The sequence below is a fragment of the Mercenaria mercenaria genome, chromosome 1 (genome assembly GCF_021730395.1).
Source record: "Mercenaria mercenaria strain notata chromosome 1, MADL_Memer_1, whole genome shotgun sequence".
Lineage (NCBI taxonomy): Eukaryota > Metazoa > Mollusca > Bivalvia > Venerida > Veneridae > Mercenaria > Mercenaria mercenaria.
Window position 1 is genome coordinate 79,727,028 of NC_069361.1, and position 12,761 is coordinate 79,739,788.

At 35.5% G+C, this 12,761-nt stretch overlaps 1 protein-coding gene across 1 annotated transcript; it reads left to right on the forward strand.

The window, feature by feature from the left end:
- The first annotated feature begins 2,061 nt into the window (after positions 1–2,061).
- LOC123545448 (uncharacterized) lies at positions 2,062–8,358 on the forward strand. The gene is made up of 10 exons (XM_045331768.2): positions 2,062–2,589; positions 4,386–4,681; positions 4,895–5,017; positions 5,224–5,332; positions 6,110–6,277; positions 6,504–6,652; positions 6,893–7,033; positions 7,520–7,560; positions 7,756–7,857; positions 8,201–8,358. Exons 1-10 carry the CDS (start codon positions 2,476–2,478, stop codon positions 8,356–8,358), a joined length of 1,401 nt encoding a protein of 466 aa, XP_045187703.2. The 5' UTR covers positions 2,062–2,475.
- The last annotated feature ends 4,403 nt before the right edge of the window (positions 8,359–12,761 follow it).

Genomic DNA, 12,761 nt, shown 5'->3' on the forward strand with positions numbered 1-12,761 from the left:
AAAATTAACCATTAATATCTGCTTGTCTGCAGGTGAGTGCAGAGGGCGATGTTGACCACATTGCGTGACACTTCCATCGGCTTAAAATATCCATTTCCGAGTAAAAAAATCCCCATATTATTAAAGAAAATCGACTAGAACAAAAGCCGAAATTTCATTTATTTCGAACAATTGCTTACTCCTACAGCATGACCGTAGACATATGTGGTGTTTAAAAGTGTCTTATAACCGTTTTCCTAAAAACATTTGGGTGCTCTTACAACATCAGATAGTATTGACATCCCGCTGTATGCCTTAATATACCAAATAATATTACATGACTTAGTTTGTGTGCTGTTGACGGGTCTAGAGATCAATTGGACATAAGTCAAACCTTGAATAAAGACTTTAAAAACCCCCCCAAAAATTCTGATGTTATGTAATAAAACACTAAATATCTTGCCCGTCAATAGTAAAAAAATTTGGCCCATGGATCCGTCAGCTCGCGCACACCTTTTTATCGGTATCGTTTAAAGGGAGAAAAATTCAGTACAAATCATTACTTTATATAAATGGGTTGTTTCCCTTGCTGGGAAACAAAAATATATAGATAATAAACTTTGTATAGAATTAATAATGCGTTGTAGGAACTATTTACATGTGTACTCCTTAAATAAATCGCCGGTCTAAAATGTGTGCTATTTGACCACCTCTATTGAAGTCAGTCACTCGGATTATAAGTAAACTATTAGAAATAAAACGGTGAAAAGTAAATTCCAGTGTCATACAAAACATTTAATGAGTGGCTTGTCGGTCAATAGTCAAAACTATAGTCTCTCTCTCTTATGCGGACCTAAGGCAATAGTATTTACTATTGACCTACAGGTCATTGAATAAGTGTATAATATTGACAATAAAACAAAACAAATCATTTACGAACACAAAACAAAAATTCCTTCTGTTAGATTAGAGCGACTGGTCTGACACAGGGTTATCAAAAATTATTTCAAAAAATGAATTTCGAAAGCACTCAAAGAAAGTCATTAATATTTTCTTCCAAACATTTGTGACAGAGCACACAGAGAAATCTGTCACAGTTAAATAATACTATCTTCAACTTTGAAAAATTAGGTCAATATCAATGTTCAATAGCGCAAATTAAAAGTTAAATTAGGTTTATATACATTTCGTGAGCTGAGCGCGAAACTATTGTAACTGTAAATAAATAAAGAATAAGATACAATAGTTTCGCGCTCAGCCCTTGATTTCTAAAGTTAATAGTTGTTTTAGTTAGACAGTGTATACCGAACGCTTGAAAAAAATGTATAAATAAATAAATAAAATTGATTCGAAACCCTTGGAATCTTGCTTAAACACAAATGTTTCATAATAATATTATTATGGGGTGATACGCATGCAAGACAGTTATAGCATCAGCTCTTATTTTTCAAATTGAAAATTTCAACATGAAGCTTTCGAAACTCTGTAATGTAAACAGATATTTAGGTAGGATCTTTGAAAACTGACAATTGGATAAAAATAATTTAAAAATTCCCTTATCTATGACAGTTCTTTTTACGAAAACAAAACACACACACAAACACACACAAAGAGTTTATAAATTATGCAAGTAAAGCTTGCGCATCAGTCAACTTCCGTTATAGAAGTTAAATTGTCAAACAGGCTTATTTTTTCTTACAAAACATGTCAGTTTCTACAAATATTTTTAAGAACAACACTTTAATACTTTTTTTTTCATTCGCAATCTTCTACAACGATGTAGAAGAGATGTCTTATTTAAATTCTTTGTTTGGAAGTATGTAATAAGCAAATTCTATCACCGAGATACAAAGTACTTGAATAAAAAGTTGGCTATAACTTCAAGAGTCGTTGGAACTAATAAACACGCACGACACCTATCTATCTGTATACCAACGTAGATTAAGATATTTATTCGGGTCAAGCTGAGTAAAAAGGTCCTAATTTGAAAGTTTGTTTCTGACTTAAGTAATGAAAAAAAGAGAATTTGGACTCTGTGTAAAAGGGATTACTTGCTCTTATATAAAGGACGACGTTGGATTGAAAGCGCGAAGAAATTGAAGTAACAACTATGGATAGTGCTTTAAGCAGCTTATTACAAGATATGCTTCGTATTTAAATTGAAACACCACTTTCGTATGAAAGCAATTTAAAATATTGTGTAAAGTATATCTGAGTGATACTGTTTTATTAACCTATATGTTTTATAGGTTTGATTAAAATTTCGACATCTTTACATACATCTCGAAGTGCGGTGCTATAATAATTCTCCAGTGACAAGTTCGTGTATGAAAAGGATTCCCGATTCCCTTTCAGATTGTCGATAAAGTTACAAAACTGAAAACATATCAGCACGTGGTAAAAAAACAAAAAACAAAAAACAAAAAAAAAAAAAAAAACAACAAAAAACAATGGGAACAATAATTCGATACTGATCTGGCCACATCTAAGTGCGAAATGGAAATGTTTAAGGTCATATCGGCAATATTTATTGCGGACGTTTACCTGACGGGGGCACAGCAACTTTATAGTTCATTTCTACACGTTACACCAACCAGCATTAAAGATCAGGTAACTCTTGCTGTCAAAGCTGACATTTTGTTTACTTGCTATTTCCACAGGAGGTATCGAAATGGCAGATATTAAATCGAATACTTTTTTTTAATCATTTTTTTATACAACGTTAAGTATTTCCAGAAGGCATTATGGCATATCATGCATGTTTCTAAAATATCAGGGTGGGGGCTTGCACAAGTTGTACTGGAAGGGCATTCCAAAGTACTACGGTGGCTGGGAAGAAAGGGTACTTATAGTAATTACAGGGAACGAGGATCTGAGTATAGGAGTGGGGATGCATGTCTTGTTAGACGGGATGGGGGGGGGGCTGGGGGGGGGGGGGGGGGGGGGGAAGTGGCACAGCAACCCCAGCCAGCATTCTATATCGGCTCGATATCAAACCGACGTCGTTGTCTATAACGGCCCAATATCGGCTGCAAATAGGAATGATGTCGGCCCGACGTCGGCAGACGATATCGGGTCAACATCATAATGACATCGGTCCGACATTGGCAAACGATATTTTGCCAACATCAAAATGATATAGCCCCGATATTGGCAGATCATATCGTTGTCGCGAAAAAGTGTGACAAACAGTGCTTCTTCAAAGTTTTCTTCTAATATACACTTTATAAATTCTCAGAGTAATTTACTTGAGAACAGATGTGTCTCGCATCATGTGTATGATTTTATTGATATAATTTCTTTCACAACTATATACTATATGTTTTATACAGTTACGTAAGTTTTCTGTATATTCTTAACACTATTAAAATTGTTCAATTAGAATTTTAAACATATTTATATTTTCATTTTTTTGTAAATATAAATATTTCTACGGCGGCATTCTACATAAAATAAAAATGCATCTTAATTATAACCTCCCTTTATTACATATAAAATTTTGATAAATACAGTCTACAAATTTTGTTTGGAACCTAGTTTGATTAATTCTGGCATACATCATATTTGCTTAATAAATTAGCACACATAAACAATTAGATTACTTTTTCACGTTTATCAATAATATTTTGAAAAATATAGCTATATTAGAGAATCCAATATCGACCCGATGTCAATCCGACTTACGAAATAGTTACACTGATTGATGTCGATCTACCGATTTCAATATTTTGCGGCAGTTCAACGGTCCGATCTCGGCGATATATGATCATTTTGTGTCGATTCGCCGTAAAACCTAACTCACTCACTCACTCAAAACGGCCCGACGTCGGCCCTACATCGGCACATTTTGCCGACATTCCGACATTATACCTATATCGGGCCGGTATAGTCATGCTGGCTGGTGTACCAAACCATTCACTATCTTGTAGAACATAGGGAGGCGTGAATCAGATCTCCTATCTTCAAGGGTACGTCATCTCAGCTGACATAGCATGTTTGTGACACTGCTGTAAGGGGAGTAGTCATGATTTACCCATCGCGCTGCCCTCCTCTGAATCATTTCGATCTGGTGGATGTTTTTTTTTGTTGGGTGTAAGGGTTCCAAACACAGCTAGCATATTCTAGCTGTGGCCTGACTAGAGATTTATAAGCTACTTCTCGAACTTTTGGGTTCTTGCATGGGATGTTTCGTTTAATGAAGTTTAGTGTTCGGGTAGCTGTGAGCGTGACTAAATTGATGTGTTTATTCCAATTTAGATCTGAGGATATAGTGACCCCAAGGTACTTTGCATCAGGAACTGTTTCCAAGACTTGGCCATGGAGTGTTTTCTTTGATTTAAAAGGTTTTTTTTTACCTTGTTATGTTCTGGAAGATTTTTCGACATACTTTCTCATATCCTTTTCAGATTCAACTTCACTATCATTTTTCATGGAAAGAACAGGGTCTGGCAGCGGGAACATGTGTGACACCTGTTTGCTTAAAAGTTTATAAACTGACGAATAAAACCGCCCAATTTTTCGGAAGATTTACCGGTTTTCAGTGGTGGTGTTATCGGGGTTGTGCAAGCAAAAATGTTATTTCAGACCTGTCGTCCCTAATGTTTACGGAAGTTACCAGCTTCGGTGGTCTTAAATGGGAAGCTGGAGAAGAAACAGTCATCCATACGTTCAATGCCGCCGACGCCGACGATATAACAATTAGGTGAAGTTCATTAAATTTGTCTTCTTTTTTTACTCAAATTTGCCAAGTACATTCACTTTTCTCTTTTTATTTTGCTGCTAGTTCCTTAACAGGCGTATCGAATTTCAAATGCATACACAATACACATTTCTTAAACAGTTTGAATGAAAAGGTCTACAAACTCTTCTCTCCCTTTAAGAAAGCTTAACTGATGCTTTCTGATTTTTTTTTAAGATTTCAGTTTTCAAACGGGACACACTCTGAAGTAGTCGAGGACGCGCATTTGAATCTTGGAATAAGAAGTGACACAAAAAGGCCCAATATGAGTCCGTCCACAGCTGTTTTGCCAATATATAGGTAAGCATATCACATAGACTTGGTTAAACTACTTTAAACTCAGTTTTACTCGTAGTGGAACTATATCTAAGGTTGTCAAAGTCAACGAAATAATGTTTAACATTCCATGTCCCTATGAATCAGCTGTTTTAGCCTAACTATGAAATATTATGCCAATGAAATTATGAGCCTACAACATACATACTTATTTTATAACCGTTATTCAGGGTTCCTCTTGGCTGCTCTGTAGAGATCGACCTGTTTCCCTATGACGGGGATGGAGATTACACCACATGTAGATGGAATAACATCTTACCGTCCGCCAGCCTAGATAATGTAAGAAAGCTGCAGAATCCCAAGAGATTGGTTGGTGACCGAGCTCTTCAAGGCGAATGCACCAATGTATTTTCCTTGGGATGTTGCAGATGAAAGTTTAACAGGAAAGAAACATACATCAAACGTAATTCTTGTTAAAAACATTCATTTGCTGTCAAATTTGTGTAAGTTATGCGTGGTAAGGCCGTAATATATTGACGTTCCGCCACAGAACGTGCATATTAACAAGAGGGCCATGATGTCCTTATATTGCTCATCCGATTTTTACAACTTTGGTTGTGGGAATAGTACCTTGATATTGGGTTTTAATATTATGCTATCATCCCCAGTCCAGATAACTGAACAAGGGTCCCAGTTACAAATTTACCCTAGATTTTAAATTGACAAACATTCTAACCAAGTGCCATGAAGATTGGTACAAAATGTGAACTTACGAGTGCTAGTTTTTGTTTTTGTTTTTGCTTGTTTTTGACCCAAGTATTCCAGTTTAAAACTTGACGAGCACTTAAAAACTTTGGTTTACCGGTATGCGAGATAAAAAAAAATGTATCAACATCGCGTGTTTTCCTTTTTAACATTTATTTAGTCCCTTAAAACGCCCCTTGAAAACGACAAAAAACAGCAATCATATGCTAGAACAAGACAATGTTTGATTACCGAAAGAAAGAAACATAATGGATAGTAATAATGTTGGCTATTTTTGTCACGTTTCTTTCACATGTAATAAAATGAATATTATAAACGTATCCCAGTATGTTTATTTTCCTTTCATTTTAGACTTCGTGCAAAATAGCAGTTCATGCAACGTCATCTACTGGGTACCGAGCAGGTCAGCAGTACAAGGGGTCTGTGTACCTCGAAGATTATTCTTCTGTACCAGTAAATATTTCCAGAAACGGCAACAGTTCCGTCACATCCGGTCCCTTCAGTAGCGCCCCGGTCATTGTGAGTATTGTACTTTACTCTTCTAGTTCCAGCGAGTCCTAGTTACTCCCGGAAAAAAGCCATTTCTATTCAGTTACACCTCATTTTTCTTCAAAGAACAAACTAAGTTTAATGTCTTAGGTACAGGCAAGCCAGAATCTTTATATATACATACGACACCCACTGTTTCTTAATATGCACGTTGTCTTAATGTCAAGTAAGATATTTAAACATTTTCATTTTTCAGTTCACTGTATACGTCAGTAACGCTCTGTCAGCCCCGAGCAACTGCTTGTCTAAACCCCGGTTTGAGCCCAATCATGCCTCAGCCACTCGGTCATATCTCCCGCTTACTAATTACTCCACAAAATTAACAACGACCGAGAAAAATGTAACGTAAGTATCTTGAAGTATTTTGATTTGTATGCAAACAGAGTAGTTCTATAAACCGTCTTTTAATAATACGATGCTTTCTGAAGTTGTACTTTTACGTTTCATTTAGAAAGAATGCGTTTATGTATATACATAACTGATGGACCATTTTGGACATATTAAACCTTAGGAATGAATAACACGTGTAGCCAAAACTTTGCAAATAAACTATAAATGCAAATGGCATTATTTACTATTTTGCAGAATTCTTACAGTAGGACATCAAGGCACTGTGTTTCACAATACTGCAACCAGTTCTGGCACAGAAGTAACTTCAGACTGGACCATCACCGGAAATGACACAGGCGTATATAAAACCTGTTTCATGGTGTATAATAGTAATGGGTAATTTTTGCAGGTGTTCTGAAAATATTTACCGTTTCAAAAAATGATATCAGAAAAGTCACATTTTGTGTAAACATCGTCTAAAAAGATGGCTTAACCTGGGCATGTAGTTTTGTTTTGTCGAGTTTTTAGTCTAATAGCCATATGACAACTTACGAGCCTTAATTTAGTAAGTGTAGGAAGACCCCAATTACCCCTTCGTAATATTTCTTGCACCTCAGGAGAATTGTCGGCAGACATTGGTCTAAAATAAATTTCACAAAATTGACAGTATACTAAGATGAAACTAAATCTACTGATATCATATATGCAGTCACTTTCTGCAAGTATGGTTAAACAATAAAATAATTCTGACAACTTAGATTTCTATCTCAAGCTGTCTTTTCTATGCAATCATAATTTGCCGGTCCGTGCATTTATATTCATTTCAATCAATTTTCATATATATTAATATTGTTACCCTATAAACTACCTATACTTTTTCAGGGTGCCGGGAGATACGATATGCGACACTTTGCTGACAGGAGGTTAGCATTTTCTGATATAAAACAACTACACTGTATGTTCATATTGTCATTAGATAACAGCCGGAGCAATTCTCATTAGATTTTGTAAAAAGCGTCATCAGATTAAATAATTCTGCAAATAATTGCTAATTTCCTAGTACGTCGCCAAAAAGTAAAAAAAAAAAAAAACACTAAAAAGTGCATTGATATTTTCAGATACTGACGACTGTGCACGAAATGACACGTGCACGGATAAATCATGTAGACACTGCAAGGATTACTGGCAATATTACACGTGCTCATATGATACTTGCAATGGTATGTCCCTGCTCCTTATAACAACTTTCATGTAGCGACTTCAGACCAGTCAAATCAGCCAGGAGTCAAATCGGACTTTTCCGTTTATTTCTTAAATAGTCTGTAATACAAAACGTTTTCATGCTGAAATTATGACTATTTTTCACGAAGTAATATGCTATACGTTGGCTGTCCAAACTTACAAGATAATTCAAGTTTATTTTCATAACTTTGTAAAAGTTACTTTTGTTGGCTTCAAACACTAAAGTTGTGAAATGATTTCTTGCCATCCAAGTTTATTATGAAATTATAACATAACATAATTTCTTATGAAATGTTTATGCAGTTTATTTTTGCATTTCAGATCAAAAGTTAAACCTCGGGCTGATTGTGGGTGCGGCAGTCGGATCAGTGATTCTTCTTGCTGCCATAGTAACTGGGATATGTTTATACCTTAGGTACATTAAAAAGAAAAAGACAAAAGTGACAGATTTAAGTGAAAAACATAAGGAAATAAAATAGAATACATTAAAAAATCTTTATTACACTCTGTACTAAAAGAGTCTAAAATGGACATGCTTACAGATTTATGATAAATAAGAAGTACTTCATTTGTGTATTAACCCTTATCATGCTGGACAGGATTGATTCTGCCTTTGCGACCAGTGTAGATCTTAATGAGCCTGCACATCCATGCAGTCTGATCATGATCTACACTGTTCGCCATTCAGTCAGTATTTGTTTTTGGTAAGCACCCCTTTTAACAGTTAATGGTACTGTCCAGATTGAAAGATAGACAAGTCCATTATATAAATTCAGCAGGGTAAGGGTTAAACTTGTAATAATGGATGAAAATTGTAGAATAAGAATGATTCAGAGAGTTGTAGAGAGCATAACAAATCTCATATATTTTAAGGAAAATGTTGAAATTTCGGTTCAATAGATTTGATTTTTTATGATTATTAATACTTGAATCAGTTAAAGGAGAAGAATTAAAGACATGTTTTTCATTCTTATCATTTTTTTAAATATCATATTTATTTGTTGATGTAAGTGTACAAATCTATGTTATGTAATCTTGGGGATAAATATGTTTAAACTAATCAATTTAACAAATTTTGGTAAGAAATGGCAATAAAATAAATGATCAAAATTGATAATAAACAAATTGAACTGATAGGACTGAAATTTTGTTTTGTTTGTACTTAATCAAAGCAGAATTTTACTGGCTCAGCCAGTGAAAACATCAAAAGAAAAATATTTTAAATTTAACGTCTAGATTGTCTGTCATACTATATTGAAAGTTTAAATACTTTTGAAAAAACAAACAAACAAAAAAGAAGTTCTTTTACCAGCATCAGTTTGCTGTTTATTTTTTTTGACTGTATCACTCAAGTTTTAGTTCCAAATTCCACAGCCATAAAATTAGATTGGTGACCAGCCTCACAATGCAGCCCTGTCATTGGTCAATTTAAAAATGATGCTCAGTCAATCAGATATTGGAGTTTAGAGATTGGTCCACAAACTAAGTCTTACAACCTAAGACACTGAGTCAGCTGATAGTAACCAATATCTGACACTTTTTACAAATAATGTTAGCAATATATTGAAATATATGGCAGTCGTGTCTCTTTCGGTAGAACAAACATGTTTTCAACTACCAAAGTTTTCACTTCATCTGACAAGTGGAATCCTTTCTCTTAGCCTGAAATTTTATCACATGAATAAAAACAACATGGTAATTTTCTTTATTACATAAATTTACAAGAGATCACAGAGTGATCTTGGCGCCCACCAATGTGCCATTTTTGAGTGTTCCAAATTTCACTTATTGACTAGCTCAAGATCAAATTTCATTTCCGTACACAACACTGTGCATGTGGTCCAAATTCAAAAGCTGTAGCTTGAGAAATGTGAAAGTAGGTCACTAGATCAATTTCAAGGACAAAGTTCTTTGTACACAAAACTATGCATGTGCATCAAGTTTGAAGGCTGTAGTTTGAGAAATTTGAAAGTAGGTCACTAGGTCAATCTTAAGGTCAAAGTTTATTTTGGTACACAAAACTATGCAAGTGGTCCAAATTTGAAGGCTGTAGCTTGAGAAATGTGAAAGTAGGTCACTAGGTCAAAATCAAGGTCAAATTACACTTCAGAACACAAATCTATGCATGTGGTCCAAATTTAAAGCCTGTACCTTCAAAAATGTGAAAGTAGGTCACTAGGTCAATGTCAAGGTCAAAGTCTGTTTCAGTACACAATCCTATGCATGTGGTCTAAATTTGAAGCCTGTAGCTACAGAAATGTGAAAGTAGGTCACTAGGTCAATCTTAAGGTCAAAGTTCATTTCGGTATACAAAGCTATGCAAGTGGTCCAAATTTGTAGGCTGTAGCTCGAGAAATGTGAAAGTAGGTCACTAGTACAAAATCAAGGTCAAATTTTATTTCGAAACACTAGAATTATGCCATGTGGGTCCCCTAAATTGAATGCCAATTTAACCTCCTTCAAAAATGTGAAAGTAGGTCACTAGGTCAATGTAAAGGTCAAAGTTTGTTTTGGTACATAAAACTATGCATGTGGTCCAAATTTTAAGGCTGTAGCTCGAGAAATGTGACAGTAGGTCACTAGGTCAAAATCAAGGTCAAATTTCATTTCGGAACACAAAACTATGCATGTGGTCCAAATTTGAAGCCTGTACCTTAAAAAATGTGAAAGTAGGTCACTAGGTCAATGTCAAGGTCAAAGTTTTTTTCAGTGCACAAAACTATGCATGTGGTCCAAATTTGAAGGCTGTAGCTACAGAAATGTGAAAGTAGGTCACTAGGTCAAAATCAAGGTCAACTCATGTCATGGTTCATCTTGCCACTCAAAACCATACATGTGGTCCAAATTTGAATTTTGTAAGTTATTGACAAGAAGATTTTAAAAGCTTTTCCCTATATAAGTCTATATGAACCATGTGACCCCCAGGGCGGGGCCATATTTGACCCTAGGGGGATAGTTTGAACAAATTTGGTAGAGAACCACTAAATGATGCTACATTACAAATGCCAAAGCCCTAGGCTTTGTGGTTTGGACAAGAAGATTTTCAAAGTTTTTCCCTATATAAGTCGATGTAAACCATGTGACCTCCGTGACGGGGCCATATTTGACCCTAGGGGGATAATTTGAACAATCTTAGTAGAAGACCACTAGATGATGTCACATACAAAATATCAAAGCCCTTGGCCCTGTGGTTTTGAACAAGAGGTTTTTCAAAGTTTTTCCCTATAAGTCTATATAAACCATGTGACCCTTGGGGCGGGGCCATATTAGTTCCCAGGGAAATAATTTGAATCATCTTGGTAGAGGACCACTAGATGATGCTTCATACCAAATTTTTCCCTATATAAATCTATGTAAATTATAGAAATAAACAAAGGGCCATAACTCACTAAAAATTGTTGAACAAGTCTGATTTTCAGGGGGACACAACTAGGGTACCAATACATCATTCTGACAAAGTATGGTCAAAATCCCCCTGGTAGTTTTGGAGGAGGTGCAATAACGAGAAATTGTTAACGGACAGAAGGACGGACGGATGGAAGTTCCTACATATGGATACTTATGTGGCTACTCTTTTGTTCTCACTATTGTTCTTTTAGCCACGTAAGAGAAAAATAGCCTAAAAGCCTTACGGAATGAATGACATCAAAGAACAAGAGCTGTCGGAGGACAGCGACGCTCGACTATTCAACAGCCTTGTCAATTGAATGAATACAAAAGTTGAAAAAGGGGCATAATTTTGTAAAATGCAAAGTAGAGGTATTGAACCTCTGTACTGCATGTCATATCACGACAGTGAACAAGTGTGTGAAGTTTCAATCCTTTCCAATTTGTGGATACTGAGATACCAGCTTACATACAAAAACTTAACCAAAAATTGCTAAGTCAAAGGGGCATAGTTTTGTAAAAATGCCAAGTAGAGTTATGGGACCTTCACAGTGCATGTTAGATCATGACAGTGAACAAGTGTGTGAAGTTTCAATCCATTCCAATTAGTGGATACTGAGATATCAGATTACATACAAAAATTTAACCAAAAACTACTAAGTCGAAAAAGGGGCATAATTTTGAAAAAAAAAAGAGTAGAGTTATGGGACTTGCTTAGTGCATGTCAGATCATGACAGTGAACAAGTATGTGAAGTTTCAATCCATTCCCATTAGTAAGTACTGAGATACTAGCTTACATTCAAAACCTTAACCAAAAATTTCTAAGTCAAAAAAGGGGCATAATTTTGTAAAAAAGCAAAATAGAGTTATGGAACCTGTGCAATGTAGGTCAGTTCATCACAGTGAATAAGTGTGTGAAGTTTCAATCCATTCCCACAAGTGGTTACTGAGTTACCAGCTTACATACAAAACCTTAACCAAAAATTTCTAAGTCGAAAAAGGGGCATAAATTTGTAAAAAAGCAAAATAGAGTTATGGAACCTGTGCAATGTAAGTCAGTTTGTCACAGTGAATAAGTGTATGAAGTTTCAATCCATTCCCACAAGTGGTTACTGAGATACCAGCTTACATACAAAACCTTAACCAAAATCAGGACGCGGACGTGGACGCGGACGCATGGGCGAGTCCAATAGCTCTACTATTCTATGAATAGTCGAGCTTAAAAGTACAGTTACCTATTGTTCCTATAGCCACCCAAGTATGCAAATGTGAGCTCAGACGGATGGACAGAAGGACGACGGACCATAGACGCAGAGTGATTTGAATAGCCCACCATCTGATGATGGTGGGCTAAAAATATGTCTGTTGATGAAAGGTTCAACTATTTCAAAAAAACTTTATGATTACCAGTATCATTAAAAATGTAAAAGGATCTTTACTTGATTACATATTTCATCTCCCAGGACACAATGTAATAAATTAAGTACCAAAGAC

What these genes read in the sequence shown, in the direction of transcription:
- LOC123545448 (XM_045331768.2), top strand. Translation starts at nt 2,476, where the DNA reads ATGGAAATGTTTAAGGTCATATCGGCAATATTTATTGCGGACGTTTAC. An exon ending in CAACCAGCATTAAAGATCAG is followed by an intron (nt 2,590 to 4,385) that starts GTAACTCTTGCT and finishes TATCCTTTTCAG; the next exon opens with ATTCAACTTCACTATCATTT. An exon ending in ACGACCGAGAAAAATGTAAC is followed by an intron (nt 6,653 to 6,892) that starts GTAAGTATCTTG and finishes ACTATTTTGCAG; the next exon opens with AATTCTTACAGTAGGACATC.